At 36.0% G+C, this 16,258-nt stretch overlaps 1 protein-coding gene across 20 annotated transcripts; it reads right to left on the minus strand.

Annotated features, from left to right (window-relative positions):
* Positions 1-1,319: 1,319 nt before the first annotated feature.
* On the minus strand, positions 1,320-14,774 carry LOC18422402 (Pseudouridine synthase family protein). 20 transcript variants are annotated; one of them, XR_016055004.1, is made up of 15 exons: positions 14,406-14,774; positions 14,217-14,249; positions 12,907-13,234; positions 9,724-9,796; positions 9,467-9,512; positions 7,929-8,039; positions 7,591-7,675; positions 7,331-7,368; positions 6,716-6,776; positions 6,462-6,592; positions 5,704-5,821; positions 5,354-5,477; positions 3,307-3,408; positions 3,163-3,228; positions 1,320-1,615 (listed from the first exon to the last, which is right to left on the minus strand). XR_016055004.1 is itself a non-coding variant. In XM_011623624.3 (15 exons), exons 3-15 carry the CDS (start codon positions 13,082-13,084, stop codon positions 1,524-1,526), a joined length of 1,287 nt encoding a protein of 428 aa, XP_011621926.2. In that variant the 5' UTR covers positions 13,085-13,234; positions 14,217-14,249; positions 14,406-14,491; the 3' UTR covers positions 1,320-1,523. The 20 variants fall into 20 exon arrangements, 6 of the variants coding, with proteins under 6 accessions (XP_011621926.2, XP_020521289.2, XP_088722057.1 ...); XR_016055006.1 differs by having other exon boundaries at positions 3,131-3,228; XR_016055005.1 differs by having other exon boundaries at positions 5,676-5,821.
* Between the last annotated feature and the right edge of the window lie 1,484 nt (positions 14,775-16,258).

The raw sequence follows: 16,258 nt of genomic DNA on the forward strand, positions 1-16,258 counted from the left end.
AGATAAAGTATCGGACTGCCCCTATTTTTTGCCGGCATACTTTTTAGAAGTCCAAAATACCGGACTGCTTTTATTTTGTGCCGAACCGCATGTTTTTCAAAAGCCCAAAATGTTAGACAGTTCCCAAATTGCATGCTTTCCAGAAGCCTAAAGTGTTGGACTGCCCCTATTTTGTGCCGGACCCACGCTTTTCATAACCCAAAGTGCTAGACCACCTCTATTTTATACCGGACCGCATGCTTTTTAGAAGCCAAAGTGCCGCACTGCCCCTATTTTGTATCGGATCTACGCTCTCCAAAAGCCCAAAATGCCAAACTGCCCATATTTTGTGCCTGATCCAAGCATTCAACAGCTCAAAGTACCGGATTGCCTTTATTTTGTACCAGGCCGCGTGCTTTCCTCTTCAATGTTTGACTGTACGGATATAAACATTTTCATAAAAACAAAAAAACGAATTTTTTTGCTAAAAAAATTAAATTGTAGTAAAAATTACTAAAAAAAAAAAAAAAACTGAGTTGAGGTAAGTAGTCCAGAATAAAGTCAATTTTGATAGGATTTTGTAATTTTCCTTAAAATAAAGTCAATTTTGAAATGCCCATTCTTCATAAAATATGTTTTATTTTCAATATGGAAAAAATTGAAACCCATTTTCATTTTTTAAACAAGGACAATTGTCCCTGTTTACGTGAGTCAATTTTGAAACACCCAATTTACATACATTTTTTTTTCAAAATAAAAATAATTTAGAATAGAAAACAAATATATTTTATGTTGAATTAATAATCAACGTAATACTTTTTCACCTTTTTCCATGTTATTACGCAACCTTCTATTGGACTAAATTTTTTTTTCCATGAATAAAATTCAAATTTATTTTAATTTATCAATTTAATTTAATACTGTTTTTTGTGATGCTTTTCTATGATATAAGAAATATAGTTATATTAAAATGCAGATATGAATTGCACATATTTTTAAATATATGAATATATATACACCCATATATAATATAGAGGTGTCGTGTCTAGGTGACATCTTTTAAGGTTCATGTTTCTAACACGTCCATTACAAATAGATACACATATGTCCGTTTCTCCGTAACATAGCATTTTGCAACTTTCAGTTGAATTTAATGTTTCTCTCTCTCTAACAGGAGAGAATAAAACCACTCTCTGACCTGGAAAGCCGATAATCTCTCTCTGTCTCTGTTCCAACGAATCCCTTGTGAAAAATTCGAAACCATCTAGAAACTATTATAACATACATTCTACACAACAAAATTGAACTCAAATGTACAAAACGAAAAGCCTGCAAGAGAATTCAAACAAATGCCTCAACTTGGCATAAGCATTATATAGCTTCTTTAATTTTTCATTTCTTGAGTGAGTGGAGTTGTAAGTCAACTATTTTTGAAATTTGGATACCATAATCTAGGCTTCAAGTCTACTAAAGTCTCTCTCTCTCTCTCCAAAGAGGCAGCACCTCGGTTGATCGGTCTGTGGCATGCTCTGAACTTCAATGGTCTACTGGTTTCCTATTTGCTTCTGTGAAGAATGAATCTCATTCTCGCAAATAATATGTTTCTGCAGTTTTGAACGTCGCTCATTGTATGATGCTGGAGCAAATGATGCAATCAAATTAGAACAAAATAATTTTGCTGGAAAAAAAAAAAAACATACTTGTGTTTCCATACATGTCCAAGAATGTGAAACAGAAGTAAAAGACAGATTCATTCAAATTATTAGGAATCATAGATAGCAATCATCGTAATTTATTCTCAAAGTGTGCATTAAGAAACAATTCCTCACAATCAATAATATGTGGTATCAATATTCAGATGTTCCAGGTACAATAAGGTCACACAATTACATAGAAAGTTTATAATAATTTCAAACCTTAATCTCTTGCAACTTAAAACCCTTGCTAAAAACTGTTTAACAGTGCCTGAATCCCTGAAAAGTTCACTGCAGCAATCCTAATGTAAGAGCAAAGACCAATTCTAGAGATGAAATGCAGGATACTGAAGCCGTATTCCTACGATCGGGTGTTTCTCAATATATATCTTGCCAAGCACTATACTTCCTGCAAAAGTCATCTTAACATGCAGGAGTGCTTAATTAAGATCAGTGCAGTTCAACCACAACATCTGTCCCTAGCACTTGATAAGTAGTAGTTTCGACTACAAAGATAACACTATCTGAAGGCCATGATAGCCATGATGACATGCTTGAAATAAGTGTAATTTGCTTCAACCCATCGATTTCAAGTACAAAGACATTCTCATATTTAATTCCCAGAGTTGCTAACATGTGTGCTTTTAAAATGCATGCACCAGGGGATAGTTAGGCTATTGAATTAGATGATTCTACAAAGTTTATCTGTTGCTAAATTCTTGGAAGAAAACACCCATACTGATGGCGAGAATAAATTTCAGGATTTTTAAATGCAAACTAGAAGTTTTGTGAGTTTTTCAAATTCAAGCTGGCTTGGTCATAGTCCTAGAGTGAGGTTCCATATAATGAGAGTACGGTCACGTTCTCACTTCTGAGGACCACCTTGATAATTGGTTTATCATTTGCCCTGAATAACGAAAGTAGAATGAGGTTCCTCACACAAAAAATTTTGTCTGTTGTAGAAGGAAATATTGTCAGGATTTTGAACAAGCCCTTAATATAACATAGAATCATGCTTTTATATGCCATACACTCAAGTAGGAAATCAGCATTAATCAACAAATGCCGCGTACCTTCTCAATCCAATTTTTTCAATAGAAGGAAATACTGTCAGGATTTTGAGCAAGCACTTAATATAACATAAAATAATGTTCTTATATGCTATACACTTGAGTAGGAAATCAGTATTAATGAACAAATGACGCTTACCTTCTCAATCCAATTTTTTTCCTTGAATTAAAACTAACTCTTGCAAAAATTTGGCAAATACTGAATTTCTATTAAAATAATTTGAAACAAAGAAACAATGAAACAAATAACACAGAATTTGAGTATATCATCATAAAGAGAGCAAGTGTTTATGTGGCATGGGCTTGTCAACTTCTATTCAGAGTGAAGCAGCAAAGAAATGAATATATGTAAAGAAAAAAAAAAAAAAAGAAGGATTGGAAATAAACTTGTCAACTTCTAATTCATTTGAGGCACCCACGTTCTGTTGGACGGGAATTGAGAGGAACATGACCCCTTTTAGTTTTCCATTGAAATATTGGACCATCTGCAAGTGAAAAGTTGTTAAAAATGAACTTCATTCATCGAAACAAACAAAATCTTCCTGCTGCATAATGACATTGACCTTGCACAGGCACACAGCTCAGCGCTTCCTGAAAGATAACTGCTTGCAGCATATGACGTCGGGCTTCACTCTTCAAGTGCTCATGTAAAGCTTGGCTGGCATCTGAAGGCAACATATCTAACTCAGCTTATATAATAGGGCAAGTAAACTTTCACCAAAGATTCAGCAACTTTTCTTGTTATCGGCTGTAAATGTACTACCTAATAAATATAGGGGAAATTTTATATATGTCCCTTTCCATATATATTTTATATATGTCTCCTCTCTAAACCATTTGATCTAGGCAGATGGTTGAGATTGTTTTTTTCTTAAATGTCACAAAATAAGTTAAAAACTAGGGAGACTGGCTAAGCCGGTACCCATCTAAATCAAATCCCGATAAAAACTCCACCCCAAAACCCACACGTCTACCTCTCTCTCTGGTTTTCTTGGTTCTAGTTTCTCTCTAGCCGAATCACTCCTCCCTCTGTCCCTCAAAGCTCTTAAAAGAAACCAAAAAATCTAATACCTCTTTCTCTCAATATCCACCACTTTTTTTGAGAGTTAAAGATACAAGTAAGAGTGAGAGGGAGCAAGGAAGAGGCTTTGGGCTTTGAGCAGGAAAGTGATTTTCTCCTGCAAATGAAAGTGGGAACAGAACGCATCTTTGTCCGTGGCACTCAGAATCAGTTTATTCGTGGCACTCACAGACTCACGGTAGTGTTCGGAGAGAGTGAACGAAGGGAATCTGAGAAGTAATTGCAGTAGAGGTATGGAACTTAAGAGAGAGTGAACGTTTTCTTGCATCGCTTGCAGACCCTCTCCTGGTTTAGGGACCCTCTCTCTCCACCTTTCAGGCCATCCATGGCCTCTCTCTCTCTCTCTCTCTCTCTCTCTCTCTCACTCACTCAAAGGCAAACAGCAAAGGGATTCTGAGAACGAATTGGGCAAGAGACATGGAACTTTAGAGAGGGAAGCAATGGTTGATTTTAGAGAGAAAAACCATAGCAGGATTGGTGGTTTAGGTTCCCATTAAGATGGGTTATTGGGTAAGAGAGAGATTGAGAGATGATTTTTTAGAGGGACACAATGGAGCAAAACAAATAGTGGCCTTTTGGGGGAACATGGATGGCAGGGCACAAACGATTTTGATTTTCGATGAGATGGGTCACCGGTCGAGAGACTGGTAGCCTGCTTCTTTGTACCTTCTGTGATATTTGTTGGGAACTGCTCCCAGCAGTCCATTTAAATCGGATGGTTGTGAGATGGAGGATATAGATGAAAGATATAAGGGTGGCAGCATATGATATTTTCCCCATAAATATTATATATGATTTAATAACATATCACTGATCATAGGTTGTTACATACGATGAGCTTTAGACAAACAAGGAACTTGGAGTGAGATGAATTTGGGTTCAAGAACCAATACAACAGGGCTACCGACAAAAAAATAAATACCAAATGCAATATGACATCATCATTTAGCACCAATCCATGGAATAAAATCAAGAAAATACAAACTTAATGGTAGAATGGTAAGCCCAAACATGCCAAAGTAAAATGGAAACTACTCTTAAATGTACATTATGTATTGCATTCTGCAAATGAACTTGATTATTTGTAATAATGATATAAAAATGGAATGTCATGCCCTCCTCGATTATCTGTAATAATGACATAAAAATGCAATGTTATGCCCTCGTAGATTCATTCATGTCATTTTTTTTGTTCTTTGGATAGAGGACCTTCCATGCTGTTGAGCACCGATTCAAAAAAGGAAAAGTATATTATGAAACCATTTACTTTTGGTACAAGGTCACAACAATTATTGAACATTAGATGTGAAATCGGGTAGTTGGGGGTGTGATATTGACTATGTACAAACTCCAAAATAAAATTTCTTCAATATTGTGACACATTTCAAACTGTTAGATTTCACATGTATAGCCAAGAGTGATTATGACCTCCTTGTATCTAAAGGAAATGGTCTCATATTATATACTCCCTTAAAAAAAAATGGTTCAATAATTAAGCATAAGGAGCTCCTCATTCATCACTAAAATACCTGATGAACACATAAAATCAACAGCTTCAAATTCACACGACCGAAGAACCAATGGAAGTTCTGGAGCCATTGTGTATTGTGGTTTTCGAGTAGTCTTGGTTGTGTCAAGTAATGCATCTATGACCTACACCACAGCAGAAGAAGCATTAGAATGACATTCATCTTCTTGTTTTTGTGTGCAGTAGCAAAGACATTAAGATGCTTTACAAGCATCTAGTATTCAAAAGAAAGAACAGAGTATCCAAGAGGTCTTTCCTCATTACGATCCCTAATCCACTTAAAAACTGAATTTAGAAACAACAGTGGGACCCAATGGAGTAACCTCTCAAAACCAATTGTTGCATACGCACATCAGGGGACTCGAGGCCTTGGCCAACCATAAATAGCACTGCAACCACGCAACGAACCTGGTGCCATAGAAAAGCACTACCTTTGATTCTCATTGCTAGCAATTCATTACCAGCAACCCTGCAGAGCAAATCAATGAAATACAAATTAAATGAACGGGAAGAGCTTCTAAATGGCGATCACTAAAACCCTACAACATAATTACATAAAAGGTACTTGTCACTCACCTGAAGTTTTTGAAAGAAAAACATTGGTAACCACAACTAACAAATGTGTAACTTGACATGGACAGATTGGCAAGAAACAAAGATTACAATAGTGGAGAAAGATATTTGTTAATTCTGTGCCTTAATGGGCTCAAGCAAATTTAACCAATCAATTAGATACTGAGACCCACGAACATTGAACATCTGAACTTACGATAAATTAATGATCACCAGATATTATTGGTAAAGAGAAAGAGAACCTAAGCAGCCCATTGAGGAGAATTAAATGCAAATGCCCATTCACAAAAGCAAGAGATCACCGTGCCATAGTTGGATATAAGATCAAGACCTTTCAGGGTTGGGTTCAAGGTGCCTTTTGTCATATTCGAGTTGGGATTCAGTAAGTATAGGCAAACTAGATTATTCTGGAGACTATTCAATTTCTATTTCCAAGGAACGATGACTGCACTTTGTTGCCTTTAGCTAGGAAGCGAAGATAATTCTGAACAAGGTATCAAGAAAAAAAAAACCATCCTGGATACTGACATCCCAACCTTTGACTGCAAGGAACAATTTCGAACTCTGTAATCTGTCGCCGATAGTTGTGAACATTTAATGCGTCCATCTTACAAAAATTCCTGAAGTCATGTTCCCCAATAAATTTATTGCAAGCCTTCCCCATCGCCTGATGCATAAAGAGACGTTAAAAACGTAATTACTAAAGTATCCTTTGGCTACCAATTGCATAACATCCACTCAAAATCCATGCTTTGAAAAGAAGGATATGCAAGAGATCTAATAAGCATACACTTATATCTAAAGAGTTGCTCCAGAACAGGTACATGTATTCCCTGCTCAGACAGCTGAACCTGAAACATAAAAAAAACATGGCGTCATCCTTCTGTCTCAGAAATTCATCAGCAATTTACAGCATAGAAATCAGACATATTCTACATCAAGTTGTCAACAGCACACATGGCCGCTCATAAATGCAGGATGCCATTAAACCAGTGCATTTCTTTGAACGTGATAGGTCTCTTATATTTTCTAAATATTCTATTGGACAGATGAAAGGCAGATTTACAACAGACTGCAAGGCACAAATGTGCTGCATTTCCAGGTTGCCCATTGGTGAAGTTCCACACCCCCTTTCACCTCCCCACAACCCCCAACCCCCCCCACCCCCCCTCCCCCCCCCCCTTCAGGCCTTTTTCTCCCCTTGCTCAATTAATACAACAAAATAATCATGTAAAAACGAAAAAATACAAATGATGATTCTTTTCAACATCAAAGTTATTACTTATACAAGCCTACTAGAGCTCAAACCATCAGTGGAGGAATGAAAGCAAAATTTGCAAAACCTTGCACTGAAATTACTAGGAATGGGACACCAGCCTAAAACACGAATATCATCAGGAAGCACCTTGTTCAGCACCTTCACATAATCTATTTCCTTCTCATCTGGATCACAAAGCAATTAAGTTAGTGGACAACTTAGGCAGTAACAAGAAAACATAATGATTTACCAGCAGAAAATGTTATCAAAGTCTACCTTGACCCTACTCTGTCATTGGTTTAGTTTTGTCATATTGAAAATGAATTTGTTTCATAACCAAAATGGAGATACAATCTGAGAGTTCAATCAAAACTTTATGAATGAAAAAGGAGGGTAAACTAACAAACCATAGGCTTCCTCCAAATTCATCTTCTCTGATTTTAACCACCCCTCAATCTCTTTGAGATTCGACCGCAAAAATAGAGCAACCACCTGCATATGCAAATGAAGTTGTAGAAATCATAAAAATAAAAAAAAACTTTGAATAATTTAGCTAAATGACCTCTATGACCCAGACTACTGGTTGAGTAAATTGATAGCTCAATCTCAAGCCAAAGATAGAGCAAGTCAAAGCATGAGGGCACTTTTATTACGAAAGAATTATCAACCTTAAAAGGACTTTCAAGAATGTCTTTTCCTAGAATGTGATGGACGATGGAGCATAATTATCTTCTTAGTTACCCACCTGTCCAACAGAAGAAACCCCTTTGTCTGTTCTGCCACACCTTGAATAATTTGATTCCTTCCTATCACCAACTAAGAGCTTTGTCTTCTCAAGCGCCTTAAAAAGTTCAGACTGAAATTTAAAAAAAAAAACTATTAAAACCATCAACAGCAGCATTTTGAAACTTACAACTCCTGCATATGAATCTGCTATCTAAGTGGAAAATTTCTTGTGATTGTTAACTTTAAAGCTTCAAATACAACCAAGCAATGTTAGTGTCTGATTTAACATATCTAAAGAACTAAAAGTCAGGTGTACGTGCCATTAATCAACTAAGATACTTGAATCCCATGAAATAAATCCCATAAACCAATTCTTGTGGTGTAAACAAACATAATAATGACAAATAAGCTTCTTAGAACCAAAATACAAAGAAGAAGGATCAAATATTGGAGATAAGGTATTATTTTACTGAAGTCTAATAACATGCACATCCAATTGTTGGCATATGGCGATCAATTCCACAAGTGAAAACACTCGGAGTTGTGGACAGGAAAGTATAACATGAACACTTCAATCAATGGTTTAAGAGAACCAAAAATTTAACATAATTCAGCCCCATGCCTCTAATTCATCTCCTTTTGAAATCTACAGCATAATAAAATAGAGAATATAACATGTAAACATATAATCTGTGTTTGCATGCATATGTACACTAACATGTACAGAGAAGCATACATGACAAAGACATACGCATAGGCCGATGATATATGCATGTATTCAGTAAAAATCCAAGAATATAAGAACCAGTAGAATCACGCAAGCTCTGCAACATGTCTTGTTACATGTTCTTAGTTAACTCGATGACGCAGAAAAAAAAGATTTGTATTCTTCAAGTTTTTACTCTCACATATTAGGCTTGTTCAAACCCCCCCTGCCCAAAAAAAAAAAAAGGTCCTGTTTGGACATCTTAATAGCCATATCAGAGCCTCAACTTTACCTGCCTTTAAAGGCAGTCATTCAAATGGCCACTCTTAAATGGTCAAAATGACCGGTAACAATCTCCAAGTTTTTTATTGATAGCGGCACATTTTTATTGGTAGCTCCCTTGAATAATGGCGTATCAAGCTAGCCAGTCACACATCCTCAAGCAACTATAAGAGATTTTATTCCCACAGCTAAAAAAGTGGACATCCCAATGCAACCTAAATTCAAGTTCCCAGTGAGACTAGGTCTTGTTTGGGAAAGGGGGCCCTCAAACAGAGAATGGAATTTCCCAACCCCTTGTTAGGATGTAATGGTCATGAGAGAGCTACCTTACCAGGAGCTCCCGGTCAATGAATTAAGAGGCCATTAGTGGATGGTCAAGAATAAAAAAAACCGCTTATTAAAGTTTTGCATCCACATTAAGTTGTATACAAACACACACATCCTAGTAAACCATAGGAGTTTACATAATAGGTAATATGAAAAACATCAAACACAAGGGTCACAAAAGAGCCAATATCATTTGAAGTCCCATACTAAAAAAGAGGTTCAAGTAAAGTCTACAAAATCACCTCAACAGTGGGATCCTTATTTCCCTCTGAAGCAAAACCATAGAACCTGAAGGAACAGTAGAAAACCAGTAAGTCTTTTGCAACCACTTATTTATGATTGTAGAGGTAGCTAATTTCTGATTAGAAAACTAGGAATATGCTTTTCTTATCTGAAGCTACAAATGTAATTTCTTGCCATAAATAGGTGCAGATCTAGGTCATTACGTTGTCTTTGGCCAAGGATTCCAATTTTGGGCTTCAGAATACAAAGAAGGTACCTCTGTCCCAAGTACATGATCTTTAGAGCAATATATCTTTTGGTATGTTGATGAGATATCTTCAAATGGTAATCTGTAACCAAAATGAAGAAAGGAAAAAAGGAAAGTAAGACCTAAAATATAGTGACGCAAAGTCAGAAAATTTAAAGCGAATGTCTAACAATAAGAAAATAAATATAGAAGACAAAAACCATGAAACATGAATATAATAAGTAGTAAGTTAAAATTGAACGCATAGAGAACTTGCAACACACACGCATGCAAAGAGAACTTGACACACATATGCATGCATGCATAGAGAACTTGACACACACATGCACGCACATGCACACACACACACACACACACACAAAAAAAATACCTTAATATGTAATCTATAAAGACAATCACATCTAGACTAGCCAGAAAACCACAGCAATATTTATATTTTAGAACAGTGTTTAGGAAATTGCTCAGCCAAGGTACTTGGCCCTTGGTCGAGACAAGTGACTCGGGTTGGTCCAGTGGGCTCAGCCAATTTAAACACACCCCATTAGAATGTAAAAAATTAAAAATTTCTAAAAAATAATCACAAATAAGAAAAGTATTTAGAGCTAAGAGAAATCATTAGAAGGCTAGAGAAGATGAAAAAAGTTTAAAACAGGGACTATTGAAACTTTTGATTTATACCTATAATATTTTAGAAAATTAAAAAAAAAAGGAAAAAGATTGAAAGATTCCAAATCATCCTAAAAACTATCAAAATCATCCAAAAAATCATTTCTAAAATATATTGGTCATTTCTATTCTTTTAGATTTTTTAACATTTTTTTTAAGGGAAAATATCTTCGTACCCCCTATTTTTATGTTTCATATCTCAATAGACCCAAAGTTTCAAAATATATCTTGGGGCATAAAAATCCTAAGTTTTATATCTTTTAACCCCCTGATCTGACTTTACTCACTTTAATTCAATTTTTTAGCCCAAAAAAATCTTAAAAAGACAACTCTTTCAAAACCCCTTCTCTCTCTCATGCTCTCTCTCTCTTCATGTGTTTCCCCAAACCCCTCTCTCACTCTCCCCAATTGGGTTGGGCGTTTTTCTCTCCAAAAATAGCCCACCCCATTAACCTGGTTTGATCCCGAAAAGCCCATTTACTAAGAGCCTCTAATTCTAGAAAAATAGAGGTGAAAATCATGGAGGGGGAGCCCAAAGACCTAGCATGTCCTTTAATGATGGATTCTGGTCAGGAAACCAATAGATCAGAGAGTGATGAGAGAGATATAGTGAAGAGTTTATCGGGGGGGATGAAGCTTTTGGCTCCCCTGTTGGATGAGGGTGGGGAAATGGAGAGGCCATTACTGAGAAAGAGAGAGAGTTGCCATCTCTTTTCCTGGTGTGCTGTGAATTTGGTTTGTTCTTTTGATAAGAATATTTGAATTCTATGAATTAATGGAAAAGCAAAGAACATGAAATTGAAATTATCTTTGAGTTTTGGAGAAACACAGTAGAGAGAGAGAGAGAGAGAGAGAGAGAGAGAGAGGGTTTGGGGAAACACAAAGGGGAGAGAGAGCATGAGAAACACAGGGGAAGGGAGGGGGAGAGAGAGAGAGAAGGAAGGGGTTCTGGGAGTCACAGGGGAGAGAGAGAGAAAGAGAGAGTGGAGAGAGCATGAGAGACACGGGGGAAGGGAGAGAGAGAGAGAGGGAAGGGGTCTGGGGAGTGATAGGGGAGAGAGAAAGAGAGTGGATGGGTTTAAAAAGAGTTGTCTTTCTAATATTTGTTTGGGCTAAAACAATAGGATTAAAGTGAGTAAAGTTAATCCAGAGAGTTGGCAGGATTCTTAGCAGAGTTGGAATATGTGTGCGCGCTGATCCAAGGGGTGGATAAGCAAGTGTCAAGTTGGGATAGTCAAGGATATTTTTACTGCTAGATCCTTCTACAGGATTCTATCAAGTGATATCGACCACTTATCTCGTCTGAGGGTTCTGGAGGTTGGCACTTTGTCCCAGGCTTCAGCTTTTGGACAATGGCATGCTGCAGGAGTATATTGATGGTGTACTGCATTCAAAGGTGGGGTATTTAATTCAATATGCATATTTTATCTCAAGCTGAGAAGGAAATGACTAGCCACCTTGTCATTTTTTGTACGTACGCTATGTCCATACAGGCCTGTTTTCTAAACCTCTTTGGCATGCAATGGGTAACCCCAGTTTCTATGGAGGACCTCATGGTGAAGAATGTCTCTATGGCAATCTCACCTAGGGGCTGGGTGCCCTAGAAATTGAGCATTAGGGCCATTATTTAATGCATTTGGATAGAGTGCAATCATCATATTTTCAGGCATCAAGGGGTACACAAGTTGGCCTTCAGGGAGAGTATTAGGAAGAAGTAATCTCATGGGCTTTGGGCTTTGCTTTAACCAGAATTTTGAGGTTTCCAAGCCACTAAGGATTGGAAGATTTTGGCCTTATCGAATCCACCCTGGCTTCAATTCACAGCAGTTTGGGTTGCACCAGCGGAGAATACTGTGAAGCTAAATTTTGATGGATGTACACGGGGAAACCTGTCACCAGCACATATCGGTGGGATTTGCAAAGACGAAGACGGCAGGAAGATTAAAATCTATTTGGGCCCATCGGGGATATGCAAATCTACATTAGCAGAGGCTCGTGCATTGCTTAGATTTATAGGTTTACAGATATGTCCCTTCCATTTAAGGAGTTAATTAGTAGTAGAGGGGATCATCTTAATGTCATAAGATGCGCCCATAAAAAGCCGTCTGTGACGCCGTGGAGGTTGGCTATGATATTTAGTGAGATCTTTGATATTTGGGACGTTCAGAATGAGACGTTTTTTCACATTCTTAGGGGAGCTAACCAAGAGGCTGATACCCTTGTGAATGGTGGGGTAGTTTGCGAATCACTCTACATTGACGCAGGTTCTGTTGTAATACAGAGCCATTGTCATGACATCTCTCGACCTTTGTTCCATGTTTCTGATTTGCTTTGTTATTTTTAGTAACAAAATTTGTTGTCGATGGTCAAAAAAATTTTGAAAGTGTGTATTGACAAGAGACCAATAACACAATGTTCATCAAAGTAAGCAATACGAAGCATAGTCTAAAGATTCTAAACTAATAATGGACATGGATTTTGTTCAAAAAAAATAATGCACATGGACACAAATGAATGATAACCCACCTGCATAATTCATCTGAGAATTCTTCTTTCTTCGATGCATTCCGTTACTTGCATCAAAGAGATCAGGCATTTCATCAAGCCAGATCTGGTCCTCAACTGCTTTGCCTTCAGAACATTCTTTCTTGATAACCAGACCCTTTTGGTCAATATTTTCAGAATCCATGTCTCTCTCGTGCATTTGATCAACAACAGTTAGGCCATCAATTTTACTCAACAATGGATGTGCATCACGTGAAGGATCAGCCTCCACAACAGAGCAATTTAGTGTCACCTCAGATACACTTTCTTTGGGGACAAGGGTGAGCTTATACGCACTTCCCTTTCCTATCTGCACAGAATGAAAAAGAATTGGTCATTCATTGAGCCCAAGAAGAAGAACCCGCACAACATTTTGCCAAAGAAGAAAGACCTTAGCAGGAAAAACAAGAGGTATCTTATAACTCATACGTGCTATAGCAAGACCTATCTACTTATGGATCACACAAACCTAGCTGACAATTTGTCCAAAGCAATGTTTAGAAAATTGCCTCAGCCAAGGTGCTGAGCCCTTGGCTGAGGCAAGTACCTCTGCCAAGTCCAAATGGACTTGTCCAAGTCATATACACACAAGAAAATTCCAAAGAATTCGAAAAAAGGTTAAAAAAATAGTTAGAAATAGAAAAAGTTAAAAGAGATAATAGAGAGCATTAATACTAAAAAGGATGAAAAAGAAAACTATAAAATATGGATTATTGAAAAACTTCATTTATACCTTGCATACTCAAGAAAAATTTATAAAGGACAAAATAGAAAAGTTCCTAAATAATATTGAATACTATAAAAATAATCTAAAAACTGTTGCTAGTGTTTTCTGTTTTTTTGTACTTTTTAACTTTTCTCTGTGCTTTATTTCTTCTTGTTGCAGGTTTATGGGGTGAGGCGAATTTGGCACCCAACTGGCCTCGCCACTTGGGCGAGGCCGAGTTACTGATTCCGGTGAGTTCAAAAGAACTGATCCAAAGAACAAGTAAATTATTCAAAACATACACAATCATAGTGACCATGGGGGGCCTTGAGTATAATAGGCATAATTTATTACAAATACGTCATTTTGATACATGATTGTCTTATTTCTTATGAGGAACTTGCAGAAAAATTGCAAAAAGGTCGCTGTATTGATTATCAATTCATGTAATTTTGGACAAGAATTTATGATTTACTAGTTATAAGATTTTCTCTAGCAATAATAAAATTATATAAGCAGGCAATAATGATAAAAGTTCAGATTAAATTAAGCATACAGTCTCTAGAAATAAGTTCACGAAACAGACCTCCGCTAATCTCTTATTCTCAAGCTCCAATTCCTGATTAAGAGAATTAGAAATGACAATATTAGCACCAAAGTTCATCCAGAGTCACTGAAGAACAACAGGTTTTTCCAAACTCCAAAACCCTAATTCTGCCAAAAATAATAATAATTAAAATACAATTCCGATAAAAAATGAGCAAAGCCAGCGTACCTGTATTCTGGTTTCTAAGAATTTGATTTGCGATTGAAGGTTGGAAATTAGCTCACGGGTCTCCTTTAGCTCCCCTCCAGAGTCCATGGATGCAGAAATGTACTCAGAAAGAGAAAGTACAAGCCTTCTAGAGAGAGAGATAATTGCAGTTATAGAGAGAGTATTGCAGCTCTAGAGAGGGAAAGTGCGATAACTCAGTGTTAAGATCTTTTCCCAATAAAAATGGGCGGGTCCTAAAAGTCACGTTTACAATATCACTACTTTGTATGAAAGATGATTCCCCTGTAATATATGGGTGCGGTTTATATAGAGCCGAAGCTGTAAATAATCAAATTAGAGCCCACCCTTCAATGTCCATAAATATGGTTTCAATATTGAAAAGCTTTGTGATAGCTTTAAATTATATTTTCATTTTTATTTATAAAATTGAAAGCTTAAGAAGTAGTGTTGATGTAGCAGATCTATGAAAACAAAAAAATCTTGAAAATTGATGGTCCAAAAACGCGTTACAAGATGCACTATTTTCAAAACTTGAAATCGGTATTTTTTTCTTATGTTCATATATCGTATGTCTATGTATCAAGATGATCAATTTGATGATATTTGAGCATAAAAAACAGCCTCTTCTCAAGTAGGTTATAATCTAATTGTTTTGAGCCTAGGCACTATGTAAACTTTTCTCATAATATATTACTTAGTAATGACCCTCCCCCACTTATATGCGTAGGACTTGAATGGATAACCATTAAAATTGATATAGATTTCTAAAAAAAATTAGCACATGGATGTGAAACTTGATTTTTCTATAGATCCGTGTTAAATTTAATAATGATTCTTTGATGCTCTATATACATGGGTGGAAAAGGGTCCTATACGACCATTTCTCATATATTATTGCCAATTTTGATCTCGGGGATGGTCACACGGGACCTTTATCCCTCATGATTTGTATTAATAGAAATCAACATGCTCCCGTTGGAGCATGTCCTATATCTACTCCCTTGCTTTGAAGACTTATTTTAACTTAAATTTTTTTGGACACTCATATATGTAGAAATACGGGCCCATTAATAAATCTATTTTTAGGATGGATTTTTTGACTTAATTTTTAAAAAATGAAAATCATGAAAATAAATAAATAAATTTTAAAAACTAAAAATTATAATTCTATTAAGAAATCATGTGGATCGCTAGTTTAAATTGTTTTTAGATGGACCACATAGTTGCATCATTTTTAAGATTGATGTTTTATCCTTATGGACTGTATATGTAGAAATGCGATCCACCTCACATGAAATAATTTTTCAAATTTTTTACTTCATGTGCTTAAAGGGTGCAATAAGGAATATTTTCTCTACGCACTCAAGAGGTCGTATCCTTAACATTTTGGGTCCTAAAATTGATCCTTGATGGGGGATTACCTGAGGGAATAAATGGACAATATACTCCCCAGGAGCATGATAATATCTTTTGGCTCTACTTAAAACTTTTTTTAAAAAAAAAAAACAAATTTCATATATCTCTACCTTCAATATTGGAAATTAAACATTTTTATGATTAAGTAATTTTTAAATATTTTAACATATTCAAAATCCATTTAGAATTAAGCTTTTTTCTAATTTTTGGAATTTGAAAATTATAAATTAAAACCTATTTATATTTTAAAATTAAGTAGGTATTACTTTAAGATATTTAATATCCAAAAATTAGGAAAAACCTCAGTTTTGGATTTAAAAAACAACTTAATTCTTGATTTTGGATTTTCAATATCCCAAAAAAAATTAGATTTTTGGATTTTGAATATCTGAATTTTAAAAAAGAACTTACTTATTAATCTCAGATTTTCATATCTG

Source organism: Amborella trichopoda, chromosome 4 (genome assembly GCF_054954075.1).
Source record: "Amborella trichopoda isolate Santa Cruz 75 chromosome 4, AtrichopodaSantaCruz75HAP2 v2.0, whole genome shotgun sequence".
Taxonomy (NCBI): Eukaryota; Viridiplantae; Streptophyta; class Magnoliopsida; order Amborellales; family Amborellaceae; genus Amborella; species Amborella trichopoda.